This window comes from Artibeus jamaicensis, unplaced genomic scaffold, assembly GCF_021234435.1.
Source record: "Artibeus jamaicensis isolate MK-2021 breed Jamaican fruit bat unplaced genomic scaffold, CSHL_Jam_final contig_64, whole genome shotgun sequence".
NCBI lineage: Eukaryota > Metazoa > Chordata > Mammalia > Chiroptera > Phyllostomidae > Artibeus > Artibeus jamaicensis.
This window is the reverse complement of record NW_026521911.1, coordinates 1,967,701-1,991,972: the sequence shown is the minus strand read 5'-3', so window position 1 is coordinate 1,991,972 and position 24,272 is coordinate 1,967,701. Positions and strand designations below refer to the sequence as shown.

The 24,272-nt window shown below is 54.2% G+C and overlaps 1 protein-coding gene across 10 annotated transcripts; it reads right to left on the bottom strand.

Moving 5' to 3' along the window:
• Positions 1-448: 448 nt before the first annotated feature.
• On the bottom strand, positions 449-18,372 carry P2RY2 (purinergic receptor P2Y2). Of its 10 annotated transcripts, none has more exons than XM_053670866.1 (3): positions 18,280-18,372; positions 7,121-7,396; positions 449-2,259 (listed from the first exon to the last, which is right to left on the bottom strand). In XM_053670866.1, exons 1-3 carry the CDS (start codon positions 18,303-18,305, stop codon positions 1,125-1,127), a joined length of 1,437 nt encoding a protein of 478 aa, XP_053526841.1. In that variant the 5' UTR covers positions 18,306-18,372; the 3' UTR covers positions 449-1,124. The 10 variants fall into 10 exon arrangements, with proteins under 10 accessions (XP_053526841.1, XP_053526842.1, XP_037004584.1 ...); XM_053670867.1 differs by having other exon boundaries at positions 7,121-7,298; positions 18,280-18,350; XM_037148689.2 differs by lacking the exon at positions 18,280-18,372 and adding an exon at positions 17,333-17,414.
• Between the last annotated feature and the right edge of the window lie 5,900 nt (positions 18,373-24,272).

Here is a 24,272-nt window from a genome sequence, read left to right as displayed (position 1 = left end):
AGCAACTTGTACCTGCTTGCCAAAGCCCAGTTGTTAAATATTCAGGAATTTTGCAGAGAGGTTGATATCCCATTGGCGGTCTGAAACTGGCCATGGTAGGAGTGTTAGCTCTACAGCAATTGGCAATGCTACAATTAAGGGTTCCCCTCATTCACCTGGAGAGCCAGTTAAATGTGTGACATTTACCAGTACATGACTAGTTGTCACCATCAAGTCCTAAACTGGGGCATCCCAAGGACTGGGGTCCCACCTGACTCCTCTCTGAGCCCAGCAGAGCCAGGTACAAAAGCCAGTCAGCTCTAAAGTAGGGGGTGACCTGGGGTCTGGAGAGGGGACGCCTCCTGTGAGACCCCTGCTGTGGCAGCTAGTGGAAGGCAGGTGGCAGGGGAGACGTGCGCGGGGAGAGCCTCTCAGACCGAATCCCCATCCTCCAAACATGAAACAGTGCTCAGCAGATCACAACACTTTTAGTATAAGTTACAGCCTCAAGCTGGCCCCCAGCCCCTGGGGGCCTCCAGATGGGCTCAGGGCACCAGTTTCCATACGTTCATCTCTTGGGCTGGGGGTGCTCCTCATTGCTGAGTCCACTGCACTCAGACCTGCCCCCGACTCCTGGGGGAAGCTCTGGCTCAGCCCTGGCTGCTCACCAGGGTCCTCCATTCAACCGGCAACCCCATCCTTCCCAGGTGGCTCAGGCCCAGACTCCTTCCTCTGTGTGCCCCGGGGAAGTCGCTTTCTTCTCTGGGCCGGTTTCTCCATTGACTTGGTTCGGCTGGACTCCAGCCTGGGTACCTTGACAGGCGCTGCTGGCTCTTTAAGTGGGTGAGTCAGGCCAGCAGCAGCACTGGCCCCAAACCCTTGCCTTTCCTGAAAGCTTATTCCCCAACGGATGCATACAAAGGGTGATGGGGCTATGGGGACTGTTGAGTTCTCTGGACTGCAGAGAGTGTCCCGAGCCCCTACCAGATGACAGTGTTGGGTCATGGCTCCCTTGACCACCCAGCATGCATCATGACTGTCGGTATCTCAGGAGGCTGTCCCACTGGAACAAGTCCTAGTCCCTGTAGCCCCTTCCTCACTGCCAGCCTCCATATAAACGTGTGCAGGCCGGAGGGGTTCAGGTCTTAGAGCCTGACGTCTTTAGTATTCCCACCACCAGCCAGTGTGGGCTCCATCTGCCTGGAATTCTCACTGCTGGCGGACCTGTCTTCTGTCTGGTTGTTGGTTCTGCGGAACTTGTGCAGGTCCAGCCTGCGGCTAGCCTGGGCAGTGGGAGTGGGATTTGTGGATGGCTTGGCGTCCCGGGCAAAGCGCACGAGCCTCTGCCCAGCCAGGAAGTACAGCACGGGGTCCAGGCAACTGTTGGCGCTGGCCAGCGGCCGGGTGATCTTGTAGGCCATGTTGATGGCGTTGAGGGTGTGGCAGCTGACGTCCAGCGAGCGGAAGGAGTAGTAGAGGGTGCGGGTAACGTGGAAAGGCAGAAAGCAGAGGGCGAAGACAGCCAGCACCACCGCGATGGTGCGCACCGACTTGCGCTTGGCTCGCGGCAGGCCCCCGGCAGTCCCGTAGGCCGGCTGCAGCAGCCGCCGGGCCATGAGCACATAGCAGACCAGGATGGTGGCGAAGGGCACCGCGAAGAGCAGGCCCAGCATGACGGAGATGTAGGCCAAGAAGTGGTTGAAGAGATGAGGGGCCGAGGTGTCGTGGCAGGTAATGCGGCTGCCGCGTGTGCTGGTGGTGACGAAATAGAGCACAGGCGCCTGGCAGGCTAGCACCAGCCCCCACACGGCCGCTGCGACACGGCGGGCATAGCGGGCCCGACCCCAATGCAGCGAGCGCAGCGGGCGCAAGACACCCAGGCACCGGTGCACGCTTATGCACGTGAGGAAGAGGATGCTGCAGTAGAGGTTGGTGTAGAAGAGGAAACGCACCAGCTTACAGAGCACGGTGCTGAAGGGCCAGTGGTCGCCGCGGGCGTAGTAATAGACCAGCAGCGGCAGGGAGGCCGCGTACAGCGCGTCCGACACGGCCAGGTGGAACATGTAGGTGGTGGAGGCGTTCCATGTCTTGAGGCGGCACAGGAAGATGTAGAGCACCGCGACGTTCAGACACAGCCCGAGCACGCACACCACGCCGTAGGACACCGGCAGCAGCACGTACTTGAAGTCCTCGTTGAAGCGGCACTTGTAGCCCAGCTCATCCCCATTCCAGGTGTCATTGATGGTGCCATTCCAGACGCTCAGGCCTGCAGCCATCACCCTGAAGGAAGGCGGGTGGGTGGGGAGAACAGTCATCGGGTCAGGCAGGGGCTCATTGGACAGGCTTGACACTCCCGAGAACCAGGCCAGGAGGGAACCCAGATTCCTTTGGTTAAGATCTGCCCAACCGCATTCAAGGTCTTTGTTTCCGTCTGACCAGGGGACCTGGAACCTCAGAACTCTGGAACCCCCCAAATGCATGAGATCCACAAATATCAGGGTTATATAATTCTAAAACTTTAGAACATGAGTAGGCAAACTATACTCTGAAGGCCAAATCCAGCCCACCAGTCTGTTTTTATAAATAAAGCTTTATTGGAACACAGCATACCCAGGCATTTTTACAGAGATGAATAGTTGTGACAAAGACCATATGGTCCGCAACATCTAAAATATTTACCATCTGGCCGTTTACAAAAATAAAGTATGGCGACTGTTCTAGAATCCCAGGAACACAGAGTGCCAGGTCTGGAATGCCGAGCTCTAGAGCCTGAGGGTCCCAGAGCACATCATTTCAGAGCCATGAACAGGGGCTGCTGGTGACCGCTGGGCTCCACCCAGTGCCCACTGTCTTCTGAAGTGGTTCTGGCCAATGGGCAGCCCGCAGAACGTTCAGAACGTTCAGAAGGCATCGGAATGTCCTTTCCTTAGTTCATTCTCCGGCTCCCTGGGGAGGCTCTGGCTGCGTGCCCGGTATTTTGGTATTGAGGAAGTATTTCCAAGGGTCTCCCTCTTTAGTCACTCACTCACTTACTCAGCAAACATTTTTTAGATACCTCTATGTTCCGGCACCTTCTGCACATGTAAACAGCCGCGCTGCTCCCTGGCCTGTGAAGCTACCAGAAGGGACAGTGACCCCCTGAAGATTCCAGGGAAGTCTGGGGTGGAGAAGGGAGTGAGGACAGCTGGGGTCTTCATCTGTAAATTAAATTCCGCTTCCTCCAGGCCCACCCAGCTTTTCTTCCACACCATCACTATCTTGAGATTCCCCTTCTTTGCCCCTAGTGGGCACATAACACACCCACAGGGCCTGACTGCATGGCAGACAGTGAGCACGTGGGGACAAGCTGTCTGCCTTCCTTCTCTCCCCACCGCCACCAACATGACCAAAGAGGGCTCTCTCTCAGCTGGGAGGCAGAGGACAGATACCCTAGTCTGGAGGGCGAAGATATGCCCAAAGGCCGCAGAAGACAGGCTGGAAATCCTGGCAGGAGTCCTCGGTTGGCAGGTTTGGAATAAACATAAGAATAACTTTCTGACAGTGGGAAGGGGCAGGGGAGCTGAACTTTTTTCAAGACACTAGTATGTGTGCTTTATAATGTCACTTCATTCCCTCCTTACAACGTGCTTCTGGGAGCCAGCGTATCATGCCCAATAAGGAGGCTGAGACACAGATCATTCAAGTAATTTGGCCAAGGTCACCCAGCTGGGGGCAGGCTACAATTCCTATCCAGGGCTGTCCCATAATGGAAGGTGTTATCAGAGAGAGGGAGTGAACTTCTAATTTATAGGGGTGTATAAGCAGAGTCTTCAGCAGGGCTCCTGTCCTGTGTCTGGGTGTGTCTGGAAGGACAGAAAGGGCAGATGACATGGGAGTCCTCCCTACCCCGAGAATCTGGGGCTGTACGATTCCTTTTCTTTTAGAACCGGGGATCCTGAGAGGCTGGGACTTGAGGATTCTGTAGGGCCAGCGATATCCACTCCCTTAGACCCCAAGCCCTGTGCCCAGCATGTTCTCCTAGCAGCTGTCCAAGGCCCTTGACGTTGGGATTGGGGGACAGAGGGACACGCATGTCCCTCAGTTTCCCTTCTCACCCACTACTGCTCCACCCCGACCCCGGATCTTCCCCATCTGCTGTTGTCAGCAGAGGTGCGACCGGCAGGAAGGGAGCCCACGCTCGTGACCTCCCTCCCACGGTCACAGGCTCCTTCCCAAGGAGCCGGTGCAGGTCCAGGGTGAGGAGGCGCAGAGAAGCCTATGTGGTACCGAGTTGGGGGGGCAGCCATGGAGGGCCTGCGGCAGGGCCAGCCTGCTGGGCTCCCTCTTTCCCGGGGCCCGGACTCAGACCCGGCATTAGAGCATTTCCCGCGCCACCCCCATCTCCAGGCCGCCTCATGTCACCTCCACCGTTGTTGCCAGAGCCACGGCATCAGCCTCTCTGCCTCCAGCCTCAGTCCTCCCCCAGTCCAGAGGGGTCTTCGTAAAAGACAAAGCCATCCTACTGCTTGAAACCCTCCATGGCTTCTGCCTGCTGTCAGGAGGAAGTCTAGCTCCTCGGCCTGGCACTGGAGGTTTTCTTAATCCAGCCTCTGCCAACCTCACCAGCCCCAACCCTCCTCTGTGACCTGCAGTTTCCCGAATGTGCCCAGTACTTCTCTCCTTCCAGCCTTAGTTCATGGTACTCCTTCAACCAGGAATCCTCACATCTACCTGTTGAAGTTACAGCTCTATCCTTCAGCGCAGCAAGCCCCAGTGATTACGAAGACCTGGCCTCGGCAGCCAGACCTCCTATGTCCTCAACTGTAAAATGAGGTAATTAATGGAACCTACGTGACAGGACTACCATGAGGACTAAGCGAGTGATCTGTGGGAAATGTCTGCAGCAGTGCTTGGCACACAGTAGGTATGCTGTGATGTTATGAGCTTCCAGGCTCAGCTCAGATGTGGCCTTTTCTTGCAATCTTTGGGACACTCTCTCAGGCCACTGGTAGAGGAGCGATAGGTCTTGACTGGAGGCCGTGGAGCAGGTGAGTGTGGTGGGCCAGGCCTGGGACCACTGAGAGCTGTCTGGGAGGGTGACCGGAGAGACTGGCCCGAGGAAGTCTGGGTGGAGGGGGGCAGGAGAGAGTGGTGGACAGGAGGCCTGGCTCAGGGGTTGGGAGGAGGAGCGGGAGCGGGCGGAGGAGGAATTCAGTGTCAGACAGGGTGAGCGCGGGGTGCTCTGAAGGGGTATGGTGGGCTGTGCAGATGGGTGAAGGCTTGGACCTTCAGATCTGCCACTTTGGGGGGTGGGCTGGGAGTAGCTGGCCCGCAGAAGCTGCAGGAGTGTGGAGGCCCGAGTATGAGACTGGAGGTCTTTAGAGGGGCCACATTCCCTGGCCCTCCATGCTGAGACACCGGTGCCAAGCTCTGCTGCAGCACCAGTGACATCAGGCATCTCCTGCCCTCCTGAGACTCAGATCTCTCAGGGACTGAATGCCATGGCCTTGGAGAACTGCGACCATAAAACGTCCCTCATGAGGTCGTCTTCCCCCCTGGAGACAGGGAGAGAGGCCCCCTCCATGACACCCAGTCCCTCCTCTGGGCTGCAGCTGCAGCTCCAGCCCCAGGGCTGAGGTCTGGTGGCCTCTCCTCGGAGTCGGGGCCAGGGTCCAAATCTTCCCCTCGTCAACATCCCCCTGCTCTGCACAGTGCGCCTGCAGATCGCTGGTGGTGGAATCTCTGACTCCAGTGAGAGGGGTGGAGACTTCCTTAAGACTCCAGTGAACCCAGGGAGCCTTTCCACCTGTTTTAAGACATCCTGCCTCCACCCTCCCCGGCCAGCTGGGATTCCATCTCCATGGCCCCCTTCCAGACTGACTCTGCCCACCCTCTTCTTCCACAGGCTGGCTCACCAACCTATGATTACATCTTTCCTGTCCCCCAACCCTGTTTATGGGACAGCCAAGTCCCCAGCCCTCTGTTCTGCCTTTTCTGACCTCCGATGCCCTTGGGGCCTCACTCCCTTGAGACAGGCTCCTGCCTGACTTTGTCTAACACCACTCGCCAGCCCCTCCATGCCCAGTCCTGGCTGGCCCTGTGCTGAAGAGCTCCTGGTCCGGAGGGAGATGTGGGCTGTGTAAGTGCCCCACCAGGCCTCCTCGCCCGTGTGCAGACTGTGCTTTCCGCCTGGCCAGCCTTTGTGGAACCCACCCACACTGCCCTCCATCCTGCCCAGCGCTCGAGGCTCTTTTCAGATGTTGCCTCGCCTCTGAAGCTCTCTTCCTAACACCAGGACACGCTGCACACACACCCTGTTAGCACTGTGTCCATCCACCCGCTACCCCAGCACATTCCAGGTACTCCCGGAAGACTGGGTCCACCTGAGCGCTTTCCTCTGTCCCCATCATCCGGTAGGAGGCCTGAGTTAAAGTGGGTATAACACGAATGAGAGAATGAATGAGAGAATGAATAAAGGAAGCACAAATGGCTATGGAACCCAGAGGGGGCTGAGCTTTATGACGGTGGCTTTCCTTTCCCGTATTCCTCTGAGATTCTCCCAGAGGACAGTGACACTTAAAGATTTATCAACCGCTGACTCTCGGTGGCCAGGAGTCACCTCAGCTCTCTTGAGGCCCCGTCCACTCAAGGCCTGCTCCTGCCTTACACAGGTCCCTGGACTCTCTCTTTCAAGAGCTGCAGAGAAGGCCTTGCTTTCTCTGGACAGAGGGAGGGTCACTGGACCTAGACATTCCGGAGATGGGTCAGCTGTCTGGGCAAGCCACATTCTTCTGTTCAGCCCATCTCTGGCACAGATCATGCGGCAGGCTGGGTCAGGAGCCCCACCCCCTCCCTCTGTAGGGGCCAAGCCTGGGCCGAGCAGCTTGAACACACCATCTTTATTTCACTCCTCACCCTCACTCCTCAACAGATACTGCCATAGAGGGGAAGCTATTGTTCAATGCCATATGGCAAGAAATTGGAAAATCAGGGTTTGATACCCAGGGCTGCCTGGCTCCGAAGCTTGAATTCGTCACAGCTGGGGATGAGGTGAGGGAGCAGCGCAGAGGTCCCCCCGAGCTACTCCCGGTTCGGTGTACACACACATGCACGCACCTGCCCCAGCCTCCCAGCCAGTGGACCCACCCTCGCACGTCCGTACCTGACCAGCCCCAGTTCTTGCAGTAGGATGCTCAGCGCCCGCTCGGGTTCTTCACTCATGAATGCACACGTTTGGACAGGGCTGCAAGGAACTCTGCAGGAAACAGGAAAAACAGGCCCCCCGCCTGGGGCCACACCCAGCTTCCAGCATTTCTCAGGGCAGGCAGTGCTGTGGGCTCCTGAGACACAGGGAGGTGGAGACAGCGTGGGCTCTGAGTCACAGGCAGCCAGCCAGGCCGAGCCCTCCCAGGGCCACCTTCTCTGCTCCAACCTTGGCCTGAAAGAGGCAGAGAGGTGACCTGGCGTGCTGGTCCCGGGAGGGGCATCCTCTGCCCACCAGCCGTCCGCCCTCAGCTCACATGCCCGGGGTGGCTGTTCCCAGCCTCCTTCCCCAGGAGCCCCCTCTCACAGGAAGATGGTTCTGCCAGGGAAGGTCTCCCAGATCCTGCAGAGCTGAGCTGAACCTCCAGCTCCCCTTCCCTTGGTTTTGGTTCTGTGCTTCAGCCCCACGACAGGAAACAGTGAGTGCCCCGCTTGCCTAGTGTACACTTGACATTGTTTCAGCCCACACAGTTTTGCTCAAGCTGGATCTCTACATGGAACACCCCTTCTCCCCCAATCATTCCTCCAGGTATTGTAAACACACATGAACACACACAGGCATGGACACACAGCTACACAGAGGCATACACAGTCACACTGAGACTTCCACACGGTGCACACACCCTTACACACAGTCCTAGTCAGGGCCTGGGACAGCCCTGAGAAATCACCTGCGCCCAACTCCCACTTGACGGAGGAAGGAACTGAGGCCCAAGGCCTCACCGGAAGTCAGAGACACAGGCAAAATCAGAGGCCAGGTCTTCTGGGTTCTGGCCCTGGTTTCTGTCTTGCCTGGGAGCCCCTCCTACACACCAGGCACAGCACTTCGGTGAGCGGATGGTTACCTGGTGGACAGGTCCCAGCATCCACCAGAATCTCAGACACATCACAGGGGGAAAATAACACCTTTTTCCATCTCCTTCATTTCTCTCCAATGGGGGTGTGGGGTCTGAGACAGCTGAGGTCCTCAGGCTGGAGTGCAGTGAAAGTGTGGGGGAAAGTGGCAAGAGGAGATGGGGGGCAGCTTCAGGGATAGGACAGGGAGTGAAGGCACCGAGAAATGACCCTGGGCCACTGTTCCCCCAGTGTACCTTGCCCCAGGAGCCTCAGGTTGACCTGGGCCAGCAGGCTGTAGCTACATACCGACCTGCTCTAGAGTCTGGTGACAAGGTGAAAGAACTTTACCTTTTCACCCCACTCCGCCCAAGGTCACACCTTGTCTTCTCCTTAGGAGAGCCCTTCACGCCACAGACTAAGGTCCAAAAGACTAAGGTGGAGCACAGCCTTTCTCAGAGCCACCCTCTGACTCTGAGAAGGGTCTTCGCCATCCATCCTTTTAGGTGTCAAGCCTTTGATGTGTCCTGGACAACCTCTCCCTTTCCCACCTATGTGAGAACCATCGCTCAGCAAGTCCTGTCAGCTCAGCCCGTGGAGCAGCTCAGAGGCAGCACCCTCCCCACCACGTTGCGCCTGTCCCCTCCCTGCTCTCCTGCCTTCACCCCCGCCCTCCTGTCCATCTGTTGTACGGCAGTTATAGGCCTTCTGGAAACATGAATCTTACCATATGCTATGGAGCTCACAACCCTGCCATGGCTCCCTATGGCCCTCAGGCTATGTCCAAGCTCCTGAGCCTGATACTCCAGGCCCTGGCTGGTCTCTGCCACCCACCCCTCTAGACAGCCCACCCTCTCGGCCTCCAACCTCATCTTCCTGTGTCAGGCACAGCAAAGGCACCCGTGGTCTAGCATTGGTCAGGAACACCACCCCTCATCTTCTATCAGCAATATCGTAAGAGTTGGGTGCTTTTCCTGTGCCAGCTTCCATGTTTGGTGGCTTCACAGACCCTTCCTCATTTACCCCTGAGAAGCTTAGAGAAGCAAAATAACCTCTCCAGGGTCACGAAGCTAACCAATGGCAGAGCAGCCCTGGACTGTCTGACCTCAGGAGCTGTGCCCCTGACCACTACCTCCTTCCCCCCAAAAGCTGAGGTCCTCTCCCCCAGGAAGCTCCCTGACTAGCTCTCTTTGAGCCTCATGGATCTGCTTTTCCGGTCAGTTCTCTACCATTCAGAATGCCCTACAGGCAGGTCCCAGGATCTACTCTTCCTGGTACTTTCCAGGTGTGAAGCAGTCATGACAGTTATTGTACCCATCTCACAGAAGGGGTAGCCCAGGGTCTCGCCCAAGGTCATCAGCGAGTCAAGGGCAGAGCCAAGACAAACATACAGATTACCTGTCCCATTGACTAGGCTCTGCCTCTACCCCACCCTGCGCCCCGGACTTGTGAGCTCAAAGCAAGGAGGAAGGGCTGGGCAGTTCCCAGGCCTGCTGAGGAATTTCCAGGGCGGTTAGAAGACATTCCAGCTCCTCCACTAGGGTGACTGAAATGTACCAGCTCACATGCCCACCCAGCTGGCTCTGGCCCTGTCCAGCCTGGAAGGGGATTGTAGCCCATTCCCATTCTAAACCCCCTGCTGCCTGCTCCTGCTGTGTAGGGAATCAGGAGACCTGGGCCTGAGACACTGTCGAGGGGCAGGGAAGGGCCCCGGGCAGGTGGGAGATCCCAGCTGTGCCACCCCAGCTGTGGGACCTGAACAAGTCTCTCCTCCACGACCTTGGTCTCAGTTACCTTGCAATCTAAGAATAGTTCCTGCCCCATAAGTTTGCTGATAGTTAAAGGTGATGATGTAGAATTCATTTTATAAAATAATTAGAAGAGATATGATTTAAGCAGGTGAAGAAGGCAGGGAAGATGAAGTTATCTCAGGTAGACACGAGGGGCAGGAAATGCACAGGAATTTGGGGCAGAATAGCAGGGTCAGACTGGCCTCGCATTACGTTTCCCACGCTGAAGGCCGTCCTCAGAAGGGAGGGAAGTCCAGGGACCCCCAGCAAGAACCAGACCCCACCACCCTTCTTCACCCACTCATCCTTTCACAGAAGGTGTCATATCTAGGGAGGGCACCTGTGCAGGGCACTTGGGCATTCCAAGGTGGGTCGTTGTCAAGGTTGGCAGGGAAGTGGGTGGCATATGGAAGAAGACCCAGAAATAGGTAATGACAACTCAGGGTGATTTAGCTGAAGGAAGCAGAGGTAACAGGGCAGAAGGAGACAAGAGGACCCATAATGGGAATGGGGAAGTGGTCAAGGAAGGCTTCCTGGAGGAGAGGACATGTGGCCTGTATTTTGGAAGGGATCATGTGAGTGAAGAGAGAAGAAAAGCAGAGTGAACAAAACCAGGGCAGTAATCACACAGTAAATTTAGGAAACTGTCAGTCATCCCTGTGGACTGAGAAGAGAAGAGAGGGCAAGGCTGGGCTAGAAGACGGAAGGGTCTTGAGAGTCATTCCCTGCCACTTCCCAAAAGTCATCCACAGAGCCGAGAGCTGGTGGGCCCCCAGCCTTGCCTTGAGTGCTTTCTGCACCACCAGCCCTGGGGCTCACCTGGGGAAATAGCTGGGAAGATCACCTCAGATGTTATCAAAGGTGTTGTTGAAATGTAAAGCCTCCTTCAGGAAGCCCTTGTGCTCTGCAGCCCGTTGGAGGCACTCTCCCTTTTGGAGTCCCCAGGACCCTGGCTGTGGGAGCCTCGCGCTGGGGTTGAGCTCAGATCATCTGAGCGTGCGGGTGTTAGATCAACCAGACTGGTCCCTCCACCCTACTGACCAGCTGACTGAGACTCCAAGAGCAAAGGCCTTACTCAGGTCTGGTGTTCGAATTCCAGTATTTTCAGTGTGGGGTTGGGCCCCTCCACCCTCACCCCAGAGCAGGACCCCAAAGCGCCTGTCCTACTCCTGACCCAGCACAGTCCAGCCCAGCCCCTACCAGCACAGGGCTATAGAGATGCACTGCTAACCTGAGCCAATTCAGAACCACACTCCTCTGTACTCCCCATTAACCTATCACAATCCAGATGCCTGCAGCTAGACTCAAGAGGCAAGAACCACTCTGACCAGTGTGGCTCAGTTGGTTGGGCAAGGTCTGCAATGTGAAAAATCACCAGTTCAATTCCTGGTCAGGGCACAGGCCTGGGTTGCAACCTCGGTTCCTGGTCAGGGTGTGAACGAGGGGCAACCGATCGTATCGATGTTTCTCTCTTGCGTTGATGTTTTTTTCCCTCTCTTCCCCTCTCAATAAAAATAAATAAATACAATATTTTTTTAAAAGAGGCAAAAAACTTGGGTTCAGGTTCTAATTTGGAACTTCCCGTGCTGTGCGATCTCAGGCAAATTGCTTTCCCTCTCTGAGCCTCAGATTCTTCATTGGTCATCTGGGGAGAGTCACCACTACACAAGACTGCTCATGAGGAATGAGCAAGACAAGGAGATGGGTGGGTGCTCAGTGGGGCCAGCAAAGCATGCACTGTCCTGCTGTGGAGGCTGCAGCTACCCATCATGCTTGAGCGACACGGAGACGCTTCTCAGCAGGGGGCCCTCCTGGGTGACCTGGCAGAGGGGCCCTGGTCAGCACAGTCAGGGCAGGTTCCTGGAAGGGGCTGTAATCAGGTCTGAAGAGAAATGAAAAGGGTCCAGCTTAGAAGGAAAGAGGGAGAACAGAGAACCCAAGGTAGGAAAAGAGACAAAACTGGAGAATGGGATACAAGTGAGCCTGTGATTCTGAGACTCATTCTGTGTGTTTGCAGGATTCTCAGTTCATTGGTCCAATTCCAGGAGTCTTTGGTTCTGGGGGTGAATGTTATATGTTTCTTTAATTATGTTATTCATTGCTCCTGATAGCCTTTGGTTTTGAGATTCTCAGAACCTCAGGAGTCTAGACTCTCAGAATAACATAATCTTAAGTCACTTCCCCAGCGACGAAGTCTCGGCAAACACCTGCCAATGCCTCCATGTGCCTGACCTCAGAGGATCCTGCAAACCCAGACTCAGACCAGACTCAGCTGGGTCCCCGAAGAGCTCCAGTCTGAATGGGAAGAAAGCCACAGATACGGGCCAAATCCACTTGGGTGATCAAGCCATGACCAAAGGAAACCAGGGGCCACGGAGCCCAGAGCAACTCCTAACCAGCCTGGTGAGTCGGTCAGAAAGAGCTTCCCAGAGGAGGGGTCATTTGAGCTGGAACGTGATAGATGATTGGGAGTTTGTTAGGTGGTCACAGAGGTAGGAGGGCATTGGAGGCGGAAGGAGGAGCAGGTGCAAAGACTCGGTGGTAATGACACTGTGGACGGTTTGCCTACATCCAGGCGTCATGTGAGGCTGGAGAGGAGGGTTAGGTGGCACAGAATGTGTGTGGGGAGGCGGGGGAGGGCTGCAGGACTCGCAGGGAATGCCAGGCTGAGGAATTTGGCCTCTGTCCTGAGGACAATGGAAAGCCGAGGCAGGGCTTAAGCGGGGAAGGACATTGTCGGAGTTGACTTTTGCAAAGATGGTGCCAGATGGAAAGTGGATAGGATGGAGAGGCCTCCCCCAAGGCAGGGGGAGAGGGGAGGGTCATATGGGCCCCAAGAAGTCCGAGGGGGGCCCTCCTCCCATATTCCAGTGCCCAGGCAATGTCTTTGTCACTATAATAAGAGTGACAGGACACCAGGATTGAGGAGGGCTTAGCAGGAAGTAATTGCCCAAGAGAGCCCAGGCTGCCCACTCTCCCAGCGAGGACCCTGGTTACACCCTGCAGCAGCAATGCCTCAGAGCTAAGAGGCGGTGAGGCCGGGCAGTGGAGCAGCTCCTCTGCCCAGGAACCGACTGCAGCTCCCCATGGAGCGAGGCCTTCCACTTCCACTCTGTGCCACCTCCCATTCACTTCCCACTCACAGGCATCTCTTCTAGCCCAACCTGTGTGGGTGATGTGGACACAGAGAGAAAGCAGGCTTGGCTTGGCCAAGTCCTGCAACTGACCTCCAGGATGGGAATAGAGGTCAGACAGGCCCCCGCAGCCAGCCTCCCCACTGTCGGGCCTGAACAGTTCGGGAGCCCAGGCCTGAGGACACAGAGGCAGCCCGAGAAGACGGTGTGGGCCAAAGGGTACACCAGACAGGTCCACAGAAGGCACTTCAGGGACAGGGAAGGTTTCATTGGGGCACCCGCACCGCCCGTCGTCAGATCAACAAAGCTTCCCGAGTTCTGTGGGCAGGCCTGGGCGGGCATTGTATTATCAGCACCTGGGGAATCAGGCCACAGGCAAGACCTAAGGACAGGTTTGTAGGGCAGAATCCAAACTTCCCTCACCTTGAGAGCCAGAGGCCCAGGCTGCATCGAGATAGGGTTTTCGTCTTGAACGGGCAGGTTAAACTGCGCCCGTAGGCAGGAGCCCCAGCTTTTGTCTTGGCTTTGTAATCTTATTTCCTGAGCCCCTCTTTCCTCATCTGCAAAATGGAAATAATAATTCCTCCCTAGCAGAGTTGGTGGAGGGACATTTGTAAATTGCTACTAGTAAGCAGAGGGGCATGGGCCGAAGTAGGCAGTCAACAGTTAAAATTCCCCAAACCAGCCCTGACTGGAGTGGCTGGTTGGGCAGCATCCCACACAGTGAAAAGTCACCAGTTCGATTCCTGGTCAGGGTACATGTCTAGGTTCTGGGTTTGGTCCCCCATTGGGGTGCATATGAGAGGGAACCAATTGATGTTTCTCTCCCTCTCTCTCTCCCTCCTTTTCCCTCTCTTTAATAAATAAATAAATGTGAATGATTTTTAAAAAAATTCCTCAAATCAGTGTGATCCTTTGCTATTGCATCCATTTTCTGTTATTGTCTTCGAGACACATTTAAGTCTATGAGATCACACTTCTCCCCTGTGCATTGCATTCTACAGCTTACAAAGTCCTTTTCTGACCACTATCGTAAGAATCCTCATAGCGAGAAAAGGGGACCCTAGTATGCTGTTGGTGGGATTGCAGATTGGTGCAGCCACTGTAGAAAACAGTACAGAATTTCATCAAAAACTAAAAATGGAACTGCTTTTTGACCCAGCAATTCCATTGCTAGGATTATACTCTAAGAACCCTGAAACACCAATGCAAAAGAACCTATGCACCCCAATGTTCATAGCAGCACAATTTACAATAGCCAAGTGCTGGAAGCAACCTAGGTGCCCATCAGTAAATGAGTGGATCAAAAAACTATGGTACATTTACACAATGGAATTTTATGCAGCAGAAAGAAAGAAGGAGCTCCTACCCTTTGCAACAACATGGATGGAACTGGAGAGCATTATGCTGAGTGAAATAGGCCAGGTGGTAGAATACAAATACAATATGATCTCACCTATAAGTGTAACCTAATCAAGAAAAGAAATGAGCAAGCAAAATAGAACTAAAGACATGGAAATAAAGAACTGACAGTGACCAGAGGGAAGGGGGATAAAGGGGACAAGAAGGGGAAGGGTCAAGTCAAGGAACATGTATGAAGGACCCATAGTCAAAGACAATGGTGGGGGGAGGATTGAAAGTGGAAGCGGGGAGGTGGGCAGGGTAGGAGAAAATAATGTGGGGGGCAGGAAATGGGGACAACTGTAATTGAACAACAATAAAAAAATTTAAGTGAAAAGACTCTTCATAGTAACCTTGTATTTGAAGAGGTGAGGATCACGATGTCCTATTTACAGATGGCAAACCAACACCTGGAGGGGCACAGTGGCCTCTTCAAGAGCAACAAGTGAAGAAAGAAGACAAATCAAAGCCTCCACGTGTGGTCCACCAGGTCTTGGTGATGTTTTCACACTCTTTTAGCTGGTGTTTGGGAGTCCAGAAGCCTCAGAGCCCTGTGCATCTCGGTAGGAGGACAGGTGTGGAGGGGCTGTTGCCTCCCTCTGCAGCCCAAGCTGGACAGCCATTTGTGAGGGTCTCCCACTGAGATCCTCCAACCCACGAGGTCGGACCCCAGGACCGCCAAAGGCAGGAAGGAGAGAAAAGTGATGAGCCGCCCATGCTGGGCCTCCCCACACACGAGCTCTCAGCACAGGACCTCACTGGCTCTAACCTCTTTTCAGAGGCGGGCAGGGTAGAAACTGCCCCAAGGTCATCCAGCAAGTTGGGGGCAGAGCTAGGATGAGATCACTCGCTGGTCCTCTGGCTCCCACTGCGGGAGGGAGAGTTCTAAGTGTCCCCAAATGCCCCAGCAAAAGCATTTGAGGGGCCAAGGAAGTGTTCAAACAAGGGGGTGAGGGCTCAGAGTTTAAATGATGCCTGTGTGCTCTGGTGTCAATGTCACAAATGCCCTGACTCCATGCACTTAGCACTGCTCCATCCATCCTCCACCCTGGCACCAGAGAGGGCTTTTGGAAGTGGTGCTCCGACCAGGAATCTCCCCTGCTCACAAAACTTTCATGGCTCTCTATTCCCTTCAGGACGAAACCCACATTTTCAGCCTGCACACTCAGTGTAGCGCCCCAGGACACACTGTTCTGGCAAGCTGTGACACCGCTGTGACAACCTGATTCTGGTTTTCCCTTCTTTGTAATGACATGGAGTTTCACTGTAGACAAGCCTTCACTGGGGGAGCTGGGGACAGGGGTGGAGGACAAGAGCTGCTGTTGCTCTCTCAGTGCAGCTTAGCCCTGTGCAGGGTACTGGTAACACAGAAGCAAGCCCCAGTTCCTGCCCTCCAGGGGGCCTCAGACCTTGGGGTTGGAAAGGAGACAGACAGAAGCCATGGCAGCCCAAGTGGGAGCAGGGCTGTCGGTGCTGGGACTGCAAAATCCCAGAACCCAACCCAGCTGAGGAACCCAGGAAGGCTTCCCAGAGGAGGAGACATCTGAGCTGGGCCTCAAGGCTGGGTAGTTCTCCAACTGAGGAAGAGCAGAGTAAGAGGGCATTTCAAGCACTGAGCATAGAATACACAATAATCCAGAGGCAAGAAGCTGCCCAGTGTGCACGGCAGATTCCATGTGGTTACTAGCAGGTGAACTGGAGAGGTTGGCAAGGACCAGTTCTTGGAGGCCTTGAGTCCCAGGCTGAGAGGTTCAGGCTGGGTCCTGTGAAAGTTTAGCCCAGGGAGAACAGGGATTTGGGTTTCAGTAAATTCCCTCTAGGGACAGACCCCATTCCCAAACCCAGCCCCAAGCTGTGAGCCTGTCCAAGAGGACATTGGTGCTGAATAGCACCCACACATCGGCTCCTTGAGAGCCCTCAAATGCAGTATCATTGCTATTTTCCTTTCACACATGAAGCCATGAGGCTCGGAGGGGACATGCCTTTGCCAGGGTCTCACTGGCCAAGGCAGGATTGGAAGCTAGAGCTCTGCTTCTCCAGACAGCTTTTGTGGGCCCCGTCTGCTCAAAGAATCTCCTTCCCGACCACTTCTACCTACCTACCCAGGTAACTGAGACTTCACTGGTGCTTCACCCTGCCCTTCAGAAACTCCTGGTTATTCCAGCCTAGGTCCCGAACAAACCAGGCGCCTCAGGCTGTGGGCCCAGGGCCACCAAGGATACCAGGAAAGGAACAGGTGCCACCAGCCCCACAGACCCCAAACTGGCAGTTCTAGTCCACCGCACGGCCTGGCCCGCGGGCCTGGCTCCGGGGGCTCCAAACCTGCAGTGCTGGTTGGGGAGTGGAGGAAGGGAACTAACTGCCTTTTCCCGGACTGACTTCCCACCGCACCACCGGCCAGATTAGAAGTCCCCTGACAGAGGCTTAACTGTCCTGCAGGCCACTGCCCCAACCACCGCCCCCTGGTCTCACGGACGCCCTGCCGCTGGAGTGAGGGGCCTCCAGGCTTCCCCGGTCTCCTGCCGCCACCCGGGCCCCTACTTTGAGCGCGCGCGCGCACACACACACATACACACACGCACAGATAAGTTCTGCAAGTTCAGCTACCGACACCGCAGGGGCGCACGCGCGCGCGCACACACAGACTCTCTCAAATACGCGGACACACACTCACCGGGGCGCCCGTCCACACTCCCCGAGATCGATGCTTCAGTGGAGACAGAGTTCGACCACAGCCCCCCAGTGCGCCCCCACGGGCTCGCAGCCGCGCCCCACTCGGACGGCCACACGAGCTCACCGCTCTGCCTTCCCAGTATTCAGTAGGCACCGCCGCGTCCCCGGCCGCGCCCGCCCACCTCTCCCCGCCTCCGGCCCCACCAGGTGACCCGCCCTTCACCTCCGCGGGTGTTCATCCACCCACCGCGCAGCGGCCCACGCTCCCAGTGCCCTCACCCGCGTTCCGCCTCCGCAGCAGCGGGGACCCACGTGCCAGGGGGCCCCGCCCGCCCGCCGGTCTGCCGGCCACTCGGCGGAGCTCCCACCCCGGCCGGGTCAGGCGGGGCCGAACAGACTCTGAACAGACTCTGGAACCGCCCCGCCCCGTGCAGACTCCCAGCCACCCTCTCGGGACACTGCCAGGCAATGGGCGGCAGGGTCCGCGCGTCTACGGGTGCTGCACCGGGAGGGGCCGGCGGCGACCGTCCTACCGCCAGGCCGAGGTCTTCAGAAACGCTAAAATTTTGCAAATTTTGTCTAGTGCTTGTGTGGCTCCTGTCGCTGCCCACCTCGAGACCTCGCCATGAACCTATTCCCTCTCTTCCCAGGGACCTGCTTAGAGCCACAGTCCGAGAACTCGCCTCCCTTGCTTGAGATCCGGTAGGGGAGAGGTGGCCGGAAATCAGGGTCTTGCTTCTCTCCAGCTCCGAGAGGAGGGTGGAGGGAGCCTCATCTATGCTGCCTTTGCGTAGTCTCATTCAGAGAGAGTAACTAGAAATTTCCTGAACACCCCTCTCCTTTTGTCCCTCATCTTGGGCTGCTTCCCTCGAGCTGCAGTTTCAGAGCACTCCAGCCACCCCCGCCTCTCTCCCTTCTCTGCCCTCAACCCCACTCTGACTGCTTGGTGCCTTCAAGGACGCCTTCCCCCACTGTGAGCTCCAGGAGAGCAGGGACCACGTCTGCCTCAGTCCCACTGCCGTCCCAGAGGTCCCAGGAATTGTTGAAAGTGTGAATGAATGGACAAATGAATGAATGAATGAATGTCCCCCGCCCCTCTCATTCTGGTCTAGGCGCCAGGAAGGTAGGTGGTGGTTCAGCTTTAGCACTGACTCTGGGCGACCTTGACCCAGTTTCAGTCCCTCTCAGGTCCTCCTTTTCTGTGAAGAAGAGGCAATCACACTCACCCTCTTGCCAACCAGTGTCCATCCATCTGGGCTTTGGACAGTCAGTGTCTGGATGTGTGCACAGTGGGCCTCTTTCTGGAGCCAAGGAGATTGCTCAGGGCCCTGGGGCCTTGGGTCCAGCTGGTCTCCTCATCAGCTGACTGGCACCTGGCTTCTGGCCCCAGGAGGGGCCCAGGAAGGATGCTGGCTGTAGCCTTGCCAAGAGCAGGAATAGAATGGACACAGAGCCCTGTGTAGTGAGCCACCTCTGCAGTCCCCTAGAGACCTCTGCCTGGGAGACACAAAGGCCTCTTGTCCAGCCTCCTCCACCAATTGTCCAAGCTGGTCTCTGCAGCTTCCAGTGAACTAGGAAGCCTTATGGCCCCTATTCATGGATCCTGGGCCTTAGGGTCCCAGTGGGAAGTCCCCTGGGCACTGGAGGCCCAACCAGCCCCTCTCTTTCTTCTTCCTTCAGACTTCTGCTATACCTGCTATTTAGGCCAAGAGGAAAAAATCTTTAGATACCAAGACGAGGACCCAGGGCTTTGCCTCAGCCTCCAGCTGATTGGAGGGTGGAGAGCCCAGGGTCCCACTCCTGCTCTGGCTCATCTCTGTTACATTATAGCCAAAGAAACTGCATCCCCAAGACACGCGGGGTCTGAGGCCACAGAGGAGGTTCAGTGAGGCCTGAGGAGCAGAGGAAAGGGATCGTCCTTGAACCTCACAGCCTTAGCTTCAGGTTCAGACTCTTGGAACCTCAGTTTCCTCTTATCAAAATAATAATAATAATCCATTTCTCACTGGCCCATCGTTTTTCAGGGTTTTGCCCATGGTTCTGAGCTGCTTGGGATCAAAGGTTAGTATCCCTTCTAACGAGGGGCCTTCAGTCTGAGTCCCCCGACGCCTTCCCCAGACACTCTCATAACCGGGCTTTAGAAAGCAAGTCCAGTAGGCTCCAAATGCCTCAGCTGAGTCCCCCCTTTCTTGGGGCTGCCTGAGGAGCACCTCATCACACTTCAGCCTGAGCACCTTTGCTTTTGTCTGTATTTATTTACATTTTCTGGTAAGAGTTTGTTTAAGAAAATACAGGGCTTTTCGTAGCTAAAAGATTTTAGACCCATTGACTCAGCCAAGAAATGGAAGCCCAGCAAGTGGCCCCACAACAAACCCGTCTGCAAGGGTGAAATAACACCCGGGGGGGGGGGGTCCGTGCAACAGAGGTGGCTAGTGGTGAAGGTCTGGTCACCTGTGGGGCCCCACGTGGGAGGGGGAGGGGCCGGGGGAGAGGGGTTCCCATGACAGCAGCAGGTTAGGATATGGGAGGGCAACCCAGGAGCGCTTCTCCCACGCATTAGGACGCTTCCCGCTCGCCAACCCTGAGGAGGAATTTGGTTCTCTTGAGCCTTCTCATCTTCCCTCTGTCACCTTCCATCAGCTCCCCTGAGAAACCGGCTCTGAGAGTCTGCCCGGAGGGGAGCCTGGGCCCTGGCTCCGCCCCCTCGCTGAGCTGAGACTCGACACCTCCAAGCCCTCCTTCACAGGCCACTGGCGTCTGTCACTACTCCTAAGCAGTGCCTGCCTTACACCCTCTGGCAGCCCCAACACCCTCAAGATAAAGCCCAACTCTGCGGCCTGCAAGGCCAGGCCCTCCCCCGCCCCCGCCCCCTCCCCTCTGATCCAGCCATGCTGCTCTGCAGGACCATCCTGCCTCCCTCACCAACTGGGAACAGCACTCCTCAGGTTTCCCAGGCAGGGGCCGGGCCTCGGTTGCCGACTGCAGCCTGGAAGCCCTGGCTCTCAGCATGCCAGAATGCAGGTACCCAGGGGAGGCAGCCCTGGAGGCAGGAAGCTTGGTCTGGGCCTCGGCAAGCGTCTGCTCCACCTCCCCACAAGCAGGGCCAGCCACACAATTTCTGGGGCTCAGGATAGAAAGAAAATGTGGGCCTCTTGTTCAAGAACTAGTAAGAATGTCAAGATGGTGTAGCAGAGCCTTACATCAAATGCGGGGCTTTCAACATGTGGGGCCCTGTGTAACTGGACAGGTTACCCACGCAAGAGGCCAGATCTGTCCTTGGGCCTTGGTCTCCTCATCTGTCAAATGGGAGAATGACGAGCACCAGCTAGCCAGGCAGTGGTGAGGATGAGGTTGTAGAAATAAGAAGAAGGTCCAGTGGACAGCATGAGGGTTCAGTATGGGTCCCCAAGGATGTCATTTGTTATTTAGGTCTCAGCCCCGTAGCACAGAGTAGCAGGCTAATTCTTGCAGGAGTTTGATTTCTTGTGCAGCTCACTTTCACATACCTAAAACTAAGGCTCAGAGAAGCAAAATGACTTGCTCAGAGACTCCACTGGGGAAACCAGGATTAGAGCCCTGACCCTGGTCTCTGTCTGGTGTTTTTGTAACACAGGTTTGGGGCGGGGGGAGAGAGAAAGGAAAGAGTGTGTGTGAAGGGCAGAGGGGAGGTGTGTGGGGGCGGGGTAGGGGGAATGCTGCTCAGGACAAAGAGGGCCACTGTGCAGACACAAAGACCTGAACACAGAGGCCCCTGCGGGGGCTGGGCCAGATGGCTGGATAGAAAAGCCTCATGGTGACTGGGGAGGTGCCAGGAGCTGCCTCCCAGTCCCCCTCAGTCATGAAGGGGGTGAGGAGGTGGCCTGCAGGAAGTAGGAAATGGGTTAAGGAGGAGAAACAGGCCCAGGCTGCACCCCTCGCCCCAGCCCCAGGCCCCCAGAGCCAGCGCTGCCCACACCACCTCTCTCCAGGTCCTCCTAGGAGCCCACCACTCCCCAACCACCCCCCTTTCCCACCTCAGTGAGAGGGGCTCAGGCAGCTGACCCTCTGACAGTCCTGACCTCACGGTCCTACTCAGAAACTTCTGGCTACTCTCCACCACCCACAGAAGGAGGAAGCATTCAAGGCCCTTTGTGACCTGCCCCGATGGATGGCCTTTTCACACTCCCCTGTCCCCACTTCCCATCAGCCTCCCACACCCCAGGCACGTGGGCGCCTCGTTCTCCCTGCCAGGCAGTCCTTTCACACACACCCCTGTGCTTGCTGGGGCTTTTCTTTCATACTGGAGGGTTTTTCCTTTTTCTGTTTGCAGGAATGTAGGGGACATTGGTTTAATTAAAGTCTATAGTTTGTGTATATACTATTTTTAGAATTTACTTTATATGTGTTCTATATATTTTTTATTGCAGTTGTCTCCATTTTCCCACCACCACTTTCCCCCGCCCCAGCCACACCCACCTCCCACCCTCAATCCTCCCGCCTGCGGCTTTTTGTCCATGGGTCCTTCATGCATGTTCCTGGACTTGACCCTTTCCCTGCTTTCCCCCATTATCCTCCTTCCCTGTCCCTTCTGGTTAGTGTCAGTTTGGTCTGTATTTCAATGTCTCTGGTTGTATTTTGCTTGCTTGTTTGTTTTGTTGATCAGGTTCCACTTAAAGGTGAAATTCTATAAACTTTTAAAAATAAGATGTGTGTTCTCTTATTAGGATCTATCTTTTTATACTTAATTAGTCTGCTGTTATATATGTTCTATTATATACACACATAATACATATACAACATATTTTAAATAATATGTACATATTGAAATAATGTATATTTATATATAAACTTTCCAGTTGATAATGATACTACTTTTTTGTTTATATCAACCTCTCCTTTTGTTTGTATATCATCTATTTCATTGCCCTATTATTTAATACATAAAACCCTTCCTCACTGTGGAGTATTATATATTTTAATAAATAAAGGTACCCCCTTTTGTTCCATTTCATGCTCTTGGCCACAATTTTTTTTTAATCTTTTTTTTTTAAAGATTTTATTTATTTATCTTTAGAGGGGAAGGGAAAGAGAGAGGGAGAGAAACATCAATGTATGGTTGCCTTTCATGCGTCCCCTGCTGGGAATTGGTCTGCAAGGAACTGGTCTGCAACCCAGGCATGTGCCCTGACTGGGTTGGCCACAATTTTAATGATTTCTTATATCACTGTTACTGTTTTCTACTTTGCACTTACCTAACATAGCTTTGTCTGTGTTTGTAATGTGAGTTTTCTTTGTCACTTAGCCTTTTTATTTAAAACTTGAACAAGTAATATACTTACATGTTTCATAAATTAAAACTATGGTGACGAGGGACACACAGAGGAAAGTCTCTCCATTTCACGGCCCAGGCCCCTCCTCCCGTCACACCCTCAGCTGGAGGGAAGGTTTTATTAATTTCTAGTGTATCCTTGAGTTTCTTTGTACAAACACAAATATTTCTGTTTGTTTTTTTAAACATGAAATGTAGCATACAATACACATGACCTTGTATTTTATCACTTAATTGTAGCTTGGGGATTTTTTCCAAATTACTGTGTTGAAAACTTCCTCATTCTTCTTAGGGGCTGGAGAGTATCCCATTGTATAGATGGGCCACAAGGTGCCCTCGGTCGGTGGGCATTGGGTTGTTTCCAACTTGGTTGGTTTGAACAATGTTACAGTAAGTACCTGTGTAGATGCTTTTTGTTCATGCAGGAAGTATCACAGAAGTGTTATCATTAGAGCGAAAGGACCGTGTGTTTGTAAACTGGGTGACTACCGCCGAACCATCTGCTGCCGGGCCTGTCCCAGCTCCCCATCCTCAGTACGAGACAGCCTGTTTCCCACGGTCTCTCCAACCCCGTGATGCTGAATTCTTTTTTTTTTAATTTTTTTATTGATTATGCTGTTACAGTTGTTCTATTCCCCCCTTCATTCCCCTCCACCCTGTACCCCCCAACCCCCACCATTCCCCCCCTTTAGTTCATGACCACGTGTCTCAAGTTCTTTAGATTCTATATTTCCCATACTATTCTTACCCTCCCCCCATCTATTTTCTATCTACTGTCTATGCTACTTATTTTCTGTACCTTCTCCCCCCTTCTCCTCCTCCCACTCCCCCGTTGCTAACCCTCCTTGAGATCTTCATTTCTATGTTTCCACTCCTGATCTAGCTGTCCTTTTAGTTTGCTTTTGTTTTAGGTGTGGTTGTTAATAACTGTGAGTTTGTTGTCCTTTCACTGTTCATGTTTCTTTAACTTCTTTTTCTTAGATAAGTCCCTTTAACATTTCATATAATAAGGGCTTGGTGATGATGAACTCCTTGAATTTGATCTTACCTGAGAAGCACTTTATCTGTCCTTCCATTCTAAATGAAAGTTTTGCTGGATAGAGCAATCTTGGTTGTAGGTCTTTGGATTTCATGACTTGGAATACCTCTTTCCAGCCCCTTCTTGCCTGTAAGGTCTCTTTTGAGAAATCCGCTGACAGTCTAATGGGAACTCCTTTGTAGGTGACAGTCCCCTTATCTCTTGCTGCTTCTAGGATTCTCTCCTTCATTTTAATTTTGGCTAATGTAATGATGATGTGCCTTGGTGTGTTCCTTCTTGCGTCCAACTTCTTTGGGACTCTCTGAGCTTCCTGGATTTCCTGGAAGTCTATTTCCTTTGCCAGATTGGGGAAATTCTCCTTTATTATTTGTTCAAATAAGTTTTCCACTGGTGGCTGTGCCTTTCCCCCTTCTGGTACCCCTATAATTCGGATGTTGTAGTGTTTAAAGATGTCCTGGAGAGCCCTGGCTGGCGTAGCTCAGTGGATTGAGCGCGGGCCTGCGAACCAGAGTATCGCAGTTCGATTCCCAGTCAGGGCACATGCCTGGGTTGCAGGCCAGTTCCCGGCAGGGGACGCATGAGAGGCAACCACACATTGATGTTTCTTTCCCACTCTTTCTCCTTCCCTTCCCCTCTCTCCAAAAATAAAGAAAAAAAAAAAAAAAAGATGTCCTGGAGGTTCCTAAGACTCTCCTCATTTCTTTGAATTCTTGCTTCTTGACTTTTTTCTGTTTGGCCATTATTTGCTTTCTTCTGGTCCACTCCATTGATTTGAGTCCCAGTTTCCTTTTCATTGCTATTGGTTTCCTGTGCAATTCCATTCATTTCAATTAGTTTCGCCTTCATATATTTGACTAATTTGTGGCTACAAT